General features: G+C 43.2%; 1 protein-coding gene across 1 annotated transcript in view; it reads right to left on the bottom strand.

The window, feature by feature from the left end:
* CADPS (calcium dependent secretion activator) overlaps nucleotides 1-15,834 on the bottom strand; it is a 520,576-nt gene that overhangs the window by 405,632 nt on the left and 99,110 nt on the right. Inside the window, 1 exon segment of the mRNA XM_030208035.1 lies at nucleotides 11,362-11,442. Within this exon segment, the coding sequence (XP_030063895.1) occupies nucleotides 11,362-11,442 (81 nt within the window).

Here is a 15,834-nt window from a genome sequence, read left to right as displayed (position 1 = left end):
ACGGACCTTTTCAATAAAAAAATAAAATTTGCGCTTCTATATCCGGCTAAGCTGCGCCTCACGATTAATGGAGTCACAAAATTTTTTGACACAGTTGAAGCAGCTAAAGCATATATTCAACAACATGGGGGTGAATAGATCATCCAGAAGGAAGGATACAAATATAGAAGCATTTTGTGGATAATTTGTGGTGGGTTTTCGAGTCTTGAGTACTGATTGTTTGAAAGGTGACTTAAATATGATATGAACAGAGCTTGAAGATAGGGGAGCTTATGAACGAGACAATACAGAATATGACAACAGGGGAAACAGCAGCGGACTGTGGAATATAATATTGAATTATTAATACGGTATTGTGGGCATGGAGGGGCGAAATGCAGAATAAGACAGAATGACCACATAGAATTAAGACCCTGCATAGAGTTGCTGAACTATTTCCTGGTTGTTGCAAAAGAAGATGATCAAAGACTGGTATGGGATCCTTTGTTTTCAGGAGTATTCTCAGCAGGGGCAAATGAGGAGGAAGTCCTTTGCGCCTATATGTACGGACCTTTTCAATAAAAAATACAATTTGTGCTTCTATATCCGGCTAAGCTGCGCCTTATGATCAATGGAGTCACAACAGTTTTTGACACAGTTGAAGCAGCTAAAGCATATATTCAACAATATGGGGGTGAATAGAACCTCCAGAAGGAAGGATACAACTATAGAAGCATTTTGTGGATAATTTCGGGACAGAGGATTACTTGAGACTTTCTTAATATAGAAAGCTACTCCAGTGGAACTGCTATAAGTTTTCAAGTCTTGAATACTGATTGTTTGAAATGTGACTTAATTGTGATATGAATAGAGATTAAAGATAGGGGAGCTTATGGACGAGATAATACATACTACGACAGCAGGGGAAACAGCAGTGGACTGTGGAATATAATATTGAATTACTATGGTCTTATGGGCATGGAGGTGAACTGCAGAGTAAGACAGAATGACCGCATAGAATTAAGACCCTGCATAGAGCTGCTGAACTATTACCTGGATGTTGCAAAAGAAGATGATTAAAGACTGGTATATGAGAAGTGACCTGTAAAATTGTGAATGGGTAGGCTGTGGGGACTGGGAAGAGTTGGATGGGTAAATGACAATGATAACTGTAGGGTGAGTGCAGGTGTTATCAAGTGACTAGTTCTTGGAACAGGAGGGAGGGAGGGAGGATTAGAAGGATGGGCGACAGGGGGGTGGGAGGGGGGGGATGGGAGGTAGGGGGAAATATAGGGCTTGGTTACCAGAATTTCAATTAGGTATATGGAGTCAGAAGAGATATGTGAGTGAGTTGAATGATGAGTGGCTGCTGAAAAGAATAGTAGGAGTGGTGCTGCTGGGACACCATGACTGCACATTTATAGATGTGGAACAAATGTTGATGCAAGAGCGAGATATAGGGGATTGATGGGACTAAAGGTATACTCCTGGAATGTGGGAGGTATTTCATCTCCCATTAAGAGAAAGAAAATATTACATAGTCTTAAAAAGAAAAGAGCAGACATAGCACTCCTCCAGGAGACACATTTATCGTCTCAGGAGCATGATAAACTCAAAACCTGGTGGGTGGGGACAGTGTTGGAGGCCCCTGCGGTGGGGAAGAAGGCCGGAGTAGTGATCTTGTTCCATAAATCCCTCCAGGTAGAGATGGGGCAGATGTGTATTGATCCTGAAGGGAGGTACATTCTGGCGCAGGTCAAGGTGAATGGAAATACCTACCTTATTAGTAATATATATGCCCCTAATGTGTACAGTAAGAAATTTTTCCATACTCTCATAAGCAAGATGCAGCAATTTAATATCCCGCAGAAGATAATTGGGGGGGGACTTCAATGTGGTAGCGGATTCCACCTTGGATAAATCACATAATGTAGCAGGTGCGCTAGGGGAAATGGATAAAGGTATCAATTTGTTGTGTGGAGCCTTGGGAGTGGTTGATGTGTGGAGGGTTCTTAACCCAAATACCAAAGATTATACGCACTACTCTAGAGCCCACCACACGCAATCACGAATAGATTACCTATTGATAGATGAAAACAGCTTTGCAGGAATCTCAGAGGCTGCAATTGATCCTACGATTATATCGGATCATGCGGCAATATATATTGAATTTAAAGATCAGAATACACAAAGTAGACAGTTTAGATGGATATTTCCCCTGGATCTTTATTATGATCAGGATTTTTGGGCATATATTAGGAGGAAGTGGGAAGAATATACACTATATAATGCATCTCATAAAGATACACCAATACTGTTTTGGGAGGCTGGGAAGGCTGTGTTAAGGGGTGAGATTATAGCATACAGTGCCAGAAAGAAAAAACAGAGAGATCGAGAGATCATCAGGCTGGGGGAACAGTTGGTGCAATTGAGGAGGGCGTATGGACAAGGGTCCGCAAATCATATTCGAGAGCAATTATTAGCCACCCAGGTAGCCCTAAATGAACTGTTACATCAGCGAGCCAGTAAATCTGCTGAATATTATAGATATCAACTACATAGGTTCGGTAATAAACCAGGGAAGATGATGGCAGGTCTGGTGAGGAAGGTGAAGGGGCAGAGGAGAGTGTTGGTGGTCAAGACACAGAGGGGAGGACTGGTACATGATGATACAGAGATAAGAGATGTCTTTAGGGATTATTATGCTAGGCTATATGCTAAGGATGATGATGATGATTTAGATCCTGATATATACCTAGAGAATGTCAACAAGCCAAAAATTTCAGAGCAACAGAAGAGGGAGCTAAATAAACCGATTGAGCCTGAGGAGGTCCTTAGAGAAATAAAAGACAGTGCATTACATAAGGCTGCGGGGCCAGATGGATATAGGGCTGAATTGTATAAAATACTAATGCAGGACATAGGAGACCCCTTGACTAAGGCCTTCAATAGATCAGTTGAATTAGGGGAACTCCCGCAGTCTTTGCGACTAGCGGACATAATGGTCTTCCCGAAACCTGAGAGAGATCCGACCTTACCAGACTCTTATAGACCAATTTCTCTGATTAGCTATGAGGCTAAGTTGTTGGCAAAACTTTTGGCCTCGAGATTGGCAAAAGTGTTACCTAGCATAGTTGCGACCCCTCAGGTAGGCTTTGTGCAAGGGAGACAGAGTGGGAAAAATATTAGGCTGATTTTGGCATCAATGGAGAGTGTGCGAAGGAGGGGTGGGGAATCCCTCTTGATCAGCTTTGATGCCGAGAAGGCGTTTGATCGGGTCGAGTGGGAGTTCCTGTTTGCTTCATTGAGGGCGTATGGTTTTGAAGGCTATTTCACACAAGCAATCTCTATATTATATAAGAACCCTATGGCGAGAGTGCTGGTCAACGGAGCGTACTCTCGAAGCTTTGTAATTAATAGAGGAACCAGACAGGGATGCCCTTTGTCCCCATTACTGTTTGCTATTACGTTAGACCCCTTGGTCAGGGAAATTATGGGTAACTTTGAGATTGAAGGTATAAAATTGGGAACCAGAGAATTTAAGATTTCGGCGTTTGCCGATGACATTTTGGTTCATTTAGATAGACCGGAGAGCTCGCTGCCGGTGTTGATGGAGGTTTTTGAAGAATATGGGGCCTTTTCGGGATTTAAACTGAATTTTCAAAAGTCAGAGGGGTTGCCCACAACTAATACGGTAAGGGAGAAATGGAAGGGAAAGTTTCCACTGAGATGGGCGAATGAGGAATTTAAATACCTAGGCATAACACTCACAGGAGATCTGAGTAGAATATATAGACAGAATGTTGATCAATTACTGCAGTATACGCGACATAAATTAGCAGTATGGGAGGGGCTACCTATAACATTAAGTGGGCGAGTTGGTTTGTATGCGATGATGCTCTTTCCAAAATGGCTGTATGTATTGCGACAGTTACCTATAGTATTACAGTTACCTATAGTATTACAGACTAAAGATATAAAGATATAAACCATTACAATCTGGTTTTCGCCCTCTCCACTCAACCGAAACTGCGCTTACTAAAGTCTCCAATGACCTATTACTGGCTAAATCCAGAGGTCAATATTCCATCCTCATTCTTCTTGATCTTTCCGCTGCTTTTGACACTGTCGATCACAGCATACTTCTCGATACCCTGTCCTCACTTGGATTCCAGGGCTCTGTCCTTTCCTGGTTCTCTTCCTACCTCTCCCTCCGCACCTTTAGTGTTCACTCTGGTGGATCCTCTTCTACTTCTATCCCTCTGCCTGTCGGCGTACCCCAGGGTTCTGTTCTTGGTCCCCTCCTCTTTTCTATCTACACTTCTTCCCTTGGTTCATTAATCTCATCCCATGGCTTTTCCTACCACCTCTATGCTGATGACTCCCAAATCTACCTTTCTACCCCTGATATCTCACCTTGCATCCAAACCAAAGTTTCAGCGTGCTTGTCTGACATTGCTGCCTGGATGTCTCAACGCCACCTGAAATTAAATATGACCAAAACCGAGCTTCTCATTTTCCCCCCCAAACCCACCTCCCCGCTCCCCCCATTTTCTATTTCTGTTGATGGCTCTCTCATTCTCCCTGTCTCCTCAGCTCGAAACCTTGGGGTCATCTTTGACTCTTCTCTCTCCTTCTCTGCTCATATCCAGCAGACCGCCAAGACCTGTCGTTTCTTTCTTTACAACATCCGTAAAATCCGCCCCTTTCTTTCCGAGCACTCTACCAAAACCCTCATCCACACCCTTGTCACCTCTCGTTTAGACTACTGCAATCTGCTTCTTGCTGGCCTCCCACTTAGTCACCTCTCCCCTCTCCAGTCAGTTCAAAACTCTGCTGCCCGTCTCATCTTCCGCCAGGGTCGCTTTACTCATACTACCCCTCTCCTCAAGACCCTTCACTGGCTCCCTATCCGTTTTCGCATCCTGTTCAAACTTCTTCTACTAACCTATAAATGTACTCACTCTGCTGCTCCCCAGTATCTCTCCACACTCGTCCTTCCCTACACCCCTTCCCGTGCACTCCGCTCCATGGATAAATCCTTCTTATCTGTTCCCTTCTCCACTACTGCCAACTCCAGACTTCGCGCCTTCTGTCTCGCTGCACCCTACGCCTGGAATAAACTTCCTGAGCCCCTACGTCTTGCCCCATCCTTGGCCACCTTTAAATCTAGACTGAAAACCCACCTCTTTGACATTGCTTTTGACTCGTAACCACTTGTAACCACTCGCCTCCACCTACCCCCTCCTCTCTTCCTTCCCGTTCACATTAATTGATTTGATTTGCTTACTTTATTTATTTTTTGTCTATTAGATTGTAAGCTCTTTGAGCAGGGACTGTCTTTCTTCTATGTTTGTACAGCGCTGCGTATGCCTTGTAGCGCTATAGAAATGCTAAATAGTAGTAGTAGTAGTAGTAGTAGCTGACTAGGTTCTGTTGGAGTGGGAAAAAGGCTAAAGTTAAATTGGATTATCTTTATGGGAAAAGAGCAGAGGGAGGTTTGGGGTTGCCTGATATTAAACAATATAATTGGGCCTGTTTGGCTCGGCACCTAGCAGATTGGATTTTGGAAACAGAAGAGCATACGGCATGGAACATTGAATGTAAATTGTTTAGCCCATATCATCCCTATTATTTGTTGCATGTTGGGGGTAAAATGTTACCCAAAGAATGGCGGCATCATATTTTATTACACCCAATGCGCAGTATATGGCAGTACATATTGAGGAGACTAAATAAGAACCCACGATGCACGGATCTTCTCCCACTAGTAGGGAATGGAGCATTTGAACCAGGGAACACTCACCCGAAATTTATCAAGTGGGCACAGGAAGGAGTAGTGTTGGTGGCAGATGTGATGCAAGACACGGGGAAGGTTATAACTAGGGAGGCTTTAGAGGATATGGTGGGAGCGGAGAATGTGACATGGTATGATTATTATCAGCTCCATAGTTATATTGAGAATATACATAGAGAAAAATGTGATAAAGGGATGTATGAGATATTGGTGAATTTGTTTCTGCCTCAGGGAAGAGAACAGACTACGGTGTCCACACTGCATAAACTGTTAAGCCTGATTGCCGTGCACCGTAGCTATGAGGCAGTGGCTAGACGATGGTCCGAAGATCTGAGGGTAGAGATCAGAAGTGGAGATATAGCCCAGTCTTTAAAGGAGATTGTACATAAAGTGGCTAGTGCCAGATATAGGGAGATACAATTTAGAATCATTTTGAGAGCATACTTCTCTCCCATACAGGCGTATTATGCAGGTAGATTGCAAGAACCACATTGCAGTAAATGTAATTATCAGAGAGCAACACTGTATCACATGATTTGGGGGTGCCCTGTTATTCAAAAGTTTTGGGGTCCAGTGTTGGAATATTGCGAAGCTCTGCTACATAAGAAGCTTCGGCTTGAGACTAAAACTGTTGTGCTAGGATTGAGGGGAAGTGGGTCAATTATGCGCTACAAAGAAAGCCTATTTGTATATAAGGCACTTATTGTTGGGAAACAATGTATTTTACAATATTGGACACAAGAAATAGGCCCATCTTTCTGGCAATGGAGGAGCTCGCTTCACTCCCTGGTGCGGATGGAAGCACGTGCTATGAACAGTAGCCCTAGAAGTAAACTACGTTTCTGGGAAATTTGGGAACCGTATGTGCAGGCTTTATCAGGCAGAGCTCGTAGTCTATTGGTGAACACACTCACGGGAGGGGGAGGAAAGGAAAGTTAAAAAAAAAAAAAAAAAAGGATTCATATGTTTACTGAATTATGTTGATATGAGAATTCTGGTAAGGGTATAGGGGGGAAAGGGGGTGGGGGGAAGGGAAGGGTATTTACAGAAACGTTTGATGACACTTAAGTTAAAGGTTATGTTAAAGAAGACAGAGATTTGCATTAAGTATATGTTTATTGATCAATATATGTTGTTGACTGTGACATCAATAAAACAGTTTAAACATAAATTGTTTTCTGTTATTTCATTTCTTTAAATTGGAAAAACAAAATTCACAAAAAATGATGGGTTGGCACAAGTTTCAGCTTCCATTCTCCCCTTGCCACTACCATAGTTTAACTCTTCCTACCTGGGCTTGGTGCCAGTATAACTTTGGTTATGATTCCTCCAGGTCCTTATTTGGCAGTATGACTCCTAGCAGTACTACTGTGAGACTACCACTAGGGGGATTTTGGCCCCCTTTCTGAAGCTGGGGCAGGAGAGCTAAGATATCTGAACACCAATTTTCAGACATCCAAAGCACAAATAAGGTTTCTAAAATAAGCACCAAAATGACTTGTTCAAGGTGGGTCACTGGAGAAAGTGGGATTTGATCACTGGTGTCTCTAGTTCTTAGCCTGTTGCTTTAACTGCCACACTTCTCATCCTCCTTTGTGTACTAAAGTCACATTTCTGAATCTGGAGGGACTGAATCAAAACCAGAGATCCTAGATATGGTAGGGAGTGGAGGAGTAGCCTAATGGTTAGTGCAATGGACTCAGATCCTGGGGTACTAGGTTTGATTTCCACTGTAGCTCCAAGTCACTTAACCCTCCATTGCCCCAGGTACAAATAAGTACCTGTATATACTATGTAAACTGCTTTGAATATAGTTGCAAAAACCACAGAAAGATGGTATATACCAAGTCCCTTTCCCTAGTGTGTAGCCCAGTGAGAAAATACAAGACCTTTTTGCACTGTATGAGGGTCTAAGTTAAGAGGAGAATGAGTCTATTTTTACTACTACTACTACTACTACTTGTCATTTCTATAGCGCTACTAGACGTACGCAGCGCTATACACTATGACTGGGTGCCTAGATTTACATGCTACTTGTGCGCATAACTGTACAGAATACCAGCACTTTTGCAGGTAAGTGTACACTTACGAGTGTAAGTAACAGCAAAGCCACAAAGCGCTATTCCGTAGGGGCGTGCATAAGCGGTATGCGGGGAATTCTATATACGGCAACCAAAATTGTGCATGCAAATTTGGCAATGCAGCCAAATTGCGCACGCAACTTAACTGATTAACATGCCAATAAGCACTAATAATTAGGCGATCACAAGCAATTATTAGCATTAATTGGTAGTAATTAGAATTTACATGCATAAGTTTCTAAGCGTACTCTGTAAAAAGGTGCACATAAATTCCAAAGTGTGGGTCTCTAAAGGGTGCCTGGCTATGGGCGGGGCATAGGCGTTCTTAAAAATTACACAAAGTGTTATAGAATCTGCCTAAGTTAGGCGTGAGTATTTACACCAGGTTTTAGTTGGTGTAAATGGTCATGCCTACATTTTAGTCATGGGAACAGGTAAACGTGTATTCTATAAAGTGTACCTAACTCCAGGCAAGGTTTATAGAATAGTGCTAAATGTGTGTGTGTGGGGGGGGGGGTTAATGCTGATTTTTTTTCAGCGTCATATATAGAATTCCCCCCCACAGTGCAAAATTGCAGGGGGTATGCCATACGTGGGTAAGGTATGGCAGAGGCATGGGCGGGGCTCCCACTTAAACACACAACTTACAAAATATTGCAACTTATGCATGCCTTTTCCCCGTTTATGTGACTACAACTTTTTTGGTCTATAGCTGCACGCATGCACTGATGCGGGGTTATACTAATCTAATATAATAATTTGCACCTCCATCGTTCTGAAGCTGACTCCGTCGCAGCGTGGCAGTGAAGCCGTGTAGTGTTCGTAGGGTTCGTAATCGCACTCCCGATCACTGCCCCGCCCTCGAGGGAACTCTGTGGTTTCGCTTCTGTTTCTGCAGTTCCTGTGGTCCCGCCCTTCTGCAAACAGGAAATGAGGGCGGGACCAGAGGAACAGCTGAAAGAAGCGGCATCTGTACTTGCTGCACTTCAGTGTTGCCAGACGAGCAGGAGGTACAACGTTTTAAACAGCAGCTGCAACGTACGAAGGGCTAGGGCACCCGCACACGTCCTCCTTGCTGTCAGAGGCCACAGAGGAAGGGAGGTGCTGGCCGGTGGAAATGGGAGGAGGGGGGGCGCAGACATCGGAGGAGGGGGGGCCCGGATAGAGGGGGGTCCTGAGACGAGGGGGGTCCTGAGATGAGAGTGAGAGAGAGGGGGGGCTGTGACGACGGGGGGGGGGGGTGTCCTGAGACGAGGAGGGGGTAGAGGAGGGGGGAGAACATTAATGGCAGAAGGTCATTACCTTGCTAGCGCATGTTTCATTTCAATGAGAAACGGGCTTTTTTAAAACTAGTATTCTATAATGATATCTGAGTGCCCAGTTATAGAATAGGCTCTCACTACACAAAATTGGAGAGCCTAAAAGGAGGTGAAAAATTGTAAGAAGACCTTAAGAAATTGGAAGACTGGGCATCCAAGTTGCAGATGAAATTTAATGTGGGAAGAAAAATCCAAATTATAGTTACCACATTCTAGGGTCCATCTTGGGAGTCAGCACCCAAGAAAAAGCTCTAGGTATCATTGTAGATAATATGCTGAAATCTTCTGCCCAGTGTGCGGCAGCGGCCAAAAATGCAAACAGTGCTAGGAATTAGTAGGAAAGGGCAGTTAAATAAGACCAAGAATACTATAATGCCTCTGTATCACTCCATAGTGCAACCTCACCATGAGTATTGCATTCAATTCTGATTGCCATATCTCAAAAAAGATATAGCGGAATTAGTAAAGGAATTAGAAAAGAGGAGTGACCAAAATGATAAAGGGAATGGAACTCTCAAATGAGGAAAGACTAAAGAGTTTAGGGCTCTTCAGCTTGGAAAAGAGACAGCAGAGGGGAGATGTGATTGACGTCTACAAAATCCTGAGTGGAATAGAACGAGTAGAAGTAAATTGATTTTTTTCTCATTCCAAAAGTACAAAGACTAGGGAACACTCTAAGTTACGTGGAAATACTTTTTAAACAAATAGGAGGAAATATTTTTTCATGTAATGAATATTTAATCTCTAGAACTCGTTGCTAGAGGATATGTTAACAGCAATTAGCATATCTGGGTTTAAAGAAGGTTTGGACAAGTTCCTGGAGGAAAAGTCCATATTCTGCTATTGAGATACACATGGGGAAGCCACTACTTGCCTTGTGTTTGGTAGCATGGAATGCCAGGTACTTGTGACCTGGAATGGCACTGTTGGAAGCAGAATACTGGGCTAGATGGACACCTGGTCTGACCCAGTATGACTATTTTTATGTTTTTATAGAATTGTCCCCATAGGCACCTAGTTCCAGCTTATTTTATAAAGACTCATAGGTATCTATGCATCTGTATAAAATACTTGGGTAAACCAGAAGAAATTGTGGCTAGACCGAAGCCATGGAGTTTTACCCCTGCTCCAGAACTGGTGTAAATGTATAGTACATATATACAATCTGTGTGATACGGCCCATGCTCCACTCCAGAACGTGCCTACACACGCATCATTATTTATTTATTTGCTGCATTTGTATCCCACATTTTCCCACCTATTTGCAGGCTCACTGTGGCTTACATTATGTTGCAAAGGCGGACACCATTAACATAATACAAAATATTGTTGCAAATAAGGTACAAAAGAAAAACAGCATCATGTAAAAGTCAATACTATTTTCTCACTGTGCATACTTTTAAGTTTCAATTTTATTAGCCAATTGATATACGTCTCAATTGGACGGTCACCCAAGTGGTTTACATACGAGTATAATGCCAGGGAAATTTTATAAAAGCCTTTACGTGTGTGTAAAAAGTTTAGAAAAATCACCCTCTTATATATTTGCCACATAGAAACAAAAATGTTGGCAAATTATAAAGGAAATGCCAAACGCACCAAGAAGTGTTCCCTACGAAGGAAGATGCTGTCCAAGGAGTAGGGAAGGGACATGGGGCAACCAATCCAGGTGGGACACCAAAAGCTGAGTAGATAAAATCTTTATTGCCATTGACCAGATATAAAAGACTTGACACAGTTCCGTGTTTCGGCAAATGGTATGCCTGCCTCACCAGTCAACGTATCTGTGTCAATTGTGTATATATTTTCAGTTGTGCAATCTTGTAGCTGAAGAGCTTCCTTTGCTAAATTGTCCAGTGACACCTGAAAAAATCACAGTGCCAAGAATATCGCTTAAGCATGGAAAAAGGAACCGTGTTGAGTCTTTTATATCTGGTCATTGACAATAAAGATTTTATCTACTCAGCTTTTGATGTCCCACCTGGATTGGTCGCCCCATGTCCCTTCCCTACTCCTTGGACAGGGGCAAGTTATAAAGACCACAATACCCATCTAATCTGTCTTTTTCTCTTGAACTCCACCTTTCTTTTCATTTTCTCCTGCTAACTGAATGTTTATAATGTTTGTAGAAGCAGTGTTAAAACGAAGAAATGAGCATCATTCATCGTAAAAGGCTTCAGCTTACCCTGGCAATCTGATCAGCCATCTGAAGGCGTCCGTCTAATTCTCGCCTGATTTGTGCCGCTTGCTCATCTGGGTTATCCAACTAGAGGTTAAAAAAAAAAAAGCAACATTTCACATGTATCAGTTTGTCTTTTAAGGGTGGAAAAGGTAATCATACAGCAAAGGAAAGACTCATCTGCAGACTTGTTCAATAGGTACCTTGTCTAGCATACAATCATGTACACTTGTTTATTTATTGGGCTTTATTAACTGCATTTATGAAGAGTCACCCAAGGTGGTGTATTGCAGGTACTGTTCGACATAAAACGTATTATTTTGTTAACAGCACAGCAATAATAAAGTGACCAAATATAAGCTTATATATAATCAATGAGGTAAACTTGGAGGTGGTAACGAGATTAACATGATACAGTATTAGCAATGTAAACATTTAACAGCACCGTAAATCAATCATATAACAGAAATATGATGAATGTCAGCTGAATATGAATGATACCATAATAGGAAGAACATTCATATAACATAGATATGATATTTACCTTATGTTTATTATAAATTATTTTAAAATTAGGTCTACTGTTTTTTTAAATAACTGTAATCATTGTTATGTTTATTATAAACTGCTTTAATACTATGTTGTGTTATGCGGTATATAAGTCAACAAATCAAATCAAGTAAAACTGTTCAGGCAATGCAATAAAATATCCTAACAGGTGGCCAAGGGGGCAGGTACAGTTGAGATATATAGTTTGGACAAGATGGATAGTAAACAATTATCTTATCTAAAAGCACCTCAAACACCTGAAATCCAAAAATATATATGAGACTGAGTATGGTACTTATTTTCGAAGCTCTATTCCTGTTTTGGACATCTGAAAACTGGCATTTAGATGTCCATATTGCATGGAGTCCAATTCCCAATTTTACAAAGGCAACTGTGTAGAATGTCTATATAGCAAGGGGGCCTGGTCTGAGTACGTTTTGGATGGAACTAGGAAGGGCCAAAATATGGACATCCAACTGCGATTACAGAAGGGGAAGAAGAAGGATGTTTGTATTGACATCTGGTACAGGCACATCCAGGATACAGAAAAGTGCTCTGATTGAGCAGCTGTCCACTGGAGGGATTAAACCATGACACCCCCTCAATCCCCCAATCATTGCTGTCCCCTGAAAGTGAAACCAGCAAGAGATGCCAGGCTCTAGGACAGCTTCAGATATTATGGACATTCTTAATAGAGCAGTAATCAAGTCTGAGAAGTAGCCAAGAGGTTAGTACAGTGGACTGTAAACCAAAGAACCCAGGTTCAAACCCTGATTTAACTCTCTTTTTTAAAAAATTATTAATTGTGAGCTCTCCAAGGACAGGAAAATATCTACTGTACCTAAATATATATGACACCAGTAAGCACGAAGGCTATTGAGATGGTATACATTCAGGTAGAGTAGGTATTTTTCTTTTCCTAGAGGGCTCGCAATTAAAAGTAAAATTGACAAGCAGCTGATGTGGGACTTGAATCTGGATCCGCTGTTTCTTAGCCTACTGCTCTAACCGTTAGGCCAGTGACTCCCAAACCTGGTCCTGGAGGCACCCCAGCCAGTCAGGTTTTCAAGATACCCGCAATGAATATTAATGAGAGATTTGCATGCACTGTCTCCACTGCATGCAAATCTCTCTCATGAATTTTCATTGTGGGTAACCTGAAAACATGACTGGCTGGGGTGCCTCCAGGACCAGGTATGGGAACCACTGCATTAGGCTACCCCTCTGCTCTACATTGATGCCCATGTGATATTCCTATACTGCTAAACAGATTGTCCATGTCCCTTGTTTTGCCCTGTTCGTAATTTGTGGCAGGCAAATCACAGGGAAACCACAACACAAAGGTTGTAGAGTCAAAGAAAGAGTGTATCGGGCCACAGACAGAGCCAAACTGCAAAGGAAGCAGTATTTATTCAAAAAGACCTGACATGGTCCCTGTTTTGGTGACTGTCTGAGTCAAGGATCAGTGAAAAATGCGTTTTTCCAGCGCGCCAGGGCTGTTTTTTCCGCAGCCGGTAAAAGCCCCGCCCCCCAAAAATTGCCACATAGATAACTCTTACCGCATATCCATATGGCAGGGAGCCCTTACCGCCACCCACTGAGGTGGCGAAAAGGGCTCCCGCGCTAACCTGGATGTAAATGGGCAGCATGATGCCCGGATACTGCTGGGTTAGTGACACGCAAGCCATTTCTGGGGAGTTTCTTTTTCTCCCGAAAATGGCACGCGCTCAGGGCGGGACTACCACAGCCACATTGGTAAGCCCGCGTTGAGCTTACCAATGTTCTGTAAAAGGACCCCTCAGCTTGTAAAATGGATGTTCATGCAGGCACCAAAAAACAAGAGAAATACCATGGAATGACTATCAGGGGTAAGAAAACCACCACAGCCAATAAGGAAGAAATAATACCATAGATATAAGGTCAAACTAACAGCCAGTACCAAGCCCACATCAAGAGGAGAAAGAGTGTAGAAGAGAAAAGAAAGCTAAGGAAACACAAAAATGTTTTGCTTCAGCAGACTTCTCCATAGCTCTAATTTCTGATGCAACAGAAAGTCCTGTTGCTTGCGTAGCCTGCATCTGTGCTTCAAGAGTCATCAAAGGAGACTCAACAGACCTAGATCTATTATTCAGCTCTTCAAGTTTGTTTACAGTCTTTAGAAAAGTCACAGAACTGGACAATGGAATCCTGCAGCAATGATTCAATCTGTGTGTAACACTTTTCAATTGCCGTCAACAAGATATTTCCAACCACAATGGGAATACCTTGAGGGTGCACAAGAAATGCGGCAACACCAAGAGATCCCTGTGGCTCTGCAGCTGCCGAGATAGAATGACTGGGCTCACCAAATAGATCCATTATGTTTAATCGTAATAGGAAGGCCATACAAGGGGGTGGAGTAGGGTTACCATATGGCTCCAGAAATAGGAGGGCAGATTGAGCCAGTCTGGGTTTTACTTCCATTGCTTTCAATGGAAGCAAAACCTGGACTGGATCAATGTGTCCTCCTTTTTCTGGACCCATATGGTAACTCTAGGGTGGAGGAGTTGTTTGGCAGGGGCTCATGGCCACTTAAAAAAGTAATGCCACACTGGGAAAGACCAAGGGTCCATCGAGACCAGCATCCTGTCCACAACAGCGGCCAATCCAGGCCAAGGGCACCTGGCAAGCTTCCCAAACGTACAAACTTTCTATACATGTTATTCCTGGAATTGTGGATTTTTCCCATTTAGTAGTGGTTTATAGACTTGTCCTTTAGGAAACTGTCTAACCCCTTTTTAAACTCTGCTAAGCTAACCGCCTTCACCACGTTCTCTGGCAATGAATTCCAAAGTTTATTTATGCATTGGGTGAAGAAATATTTTCTCCGATTTGTTTTAAATTTACTACACAGACACTTCACATCCACCTGTTCCATTCCACTCATTATTTTATATACCTCTATCATGTCTCTCCTCAGCCATCTCTTCTCCAAGCTGAAAAGCCCTAGCCTCCTTAGTCTTTCTTCATAGGGAAGTCGTCCCATCCCCGCTATCATTTTAGTTGCCCTTCGCTGCACCTTTTCCAATTCTAGCTCAGGCAAAGAGCCTGAAATTTCCCCTGCCTTGGAAGCCGTAACAGTATCAATAGGTGAGCCAGGGGCATGGGTGTCTGTTTGGTCCAATGTAACCTAAGTAGGAGCACCTGTGTTTTCAAACTTCCCCTTCCTCTTACCCGTACTGTCCTATCCAATCTCTCCAGCAGTGTTCCGCTCTTCCTCCAGTCTCCTCTGGGCTCCTAGGTCACAACCCTGTGACTGTGTGCCATAGTACAAAATCTTAACAGCATTCTTCCAGCTCAATCTAAGTGATAGTGGTGAACATGAGAGTATCAGTAGCATAGCTATGGGGGGGGGGGGCCCACGGGGGGGTGGACCCCCCAAAAAATTGGCTCCAGCCCCCGCCAGCTGAAGCATTTGTCCCACGCTGTTCTCGCATTGCCTGCCCTGCTCTGTTCTCAGTTGCGCCCGTGCATGCTTATTTTAATGAAACCGAGCATGCACGAAGTGTACATGCTCAGTTTCACTAAAACGAGCATGCATGGCGTGACTGAGTAGAGTAGGGTAATGCGGCAAGACCAGACGGGACAAATGCTTCAGCTGGTGGGGGTCCGGGACCCTGCCTGCCAAACTGGGAGCCCCAGAGGCAATTTGGAGGGGGGGCAGCCCTTGTGCCCCCCCCCCCCCCGTAGCTACACCACTGATACTCTCATATTCACCACTGGAACTTACTACTCCTACTACTTATCATTTCTATAGCGCTACCGGACGTACACAGCGCTTCACACTTGAACATGGAGAGACAGTCCCTGCTCGATAGAGCTTACAATCTAATTATGACAGACAGACAGGACAAGTAAGGGATAAGGGTTAGGACAGACAGGACATATCAG

Source organism: Microcaecilia unicolor, chromosome 6, assembly GCF_901765095.1.
Source record: "Microcaecilia unicolor chromosome 6, aMicUni1.1, whole genome shotgun sequence".
Lineage (NCBI taxonomy): Eukaryota > Metazoa > Chordata > Amphibia > Gymnophiona > Siphonopidae > Microcaecilia > Microcaecilia unicolor.
This window is presented reverse-complemented; position numbering and strand designations above follow the sequence as displayed.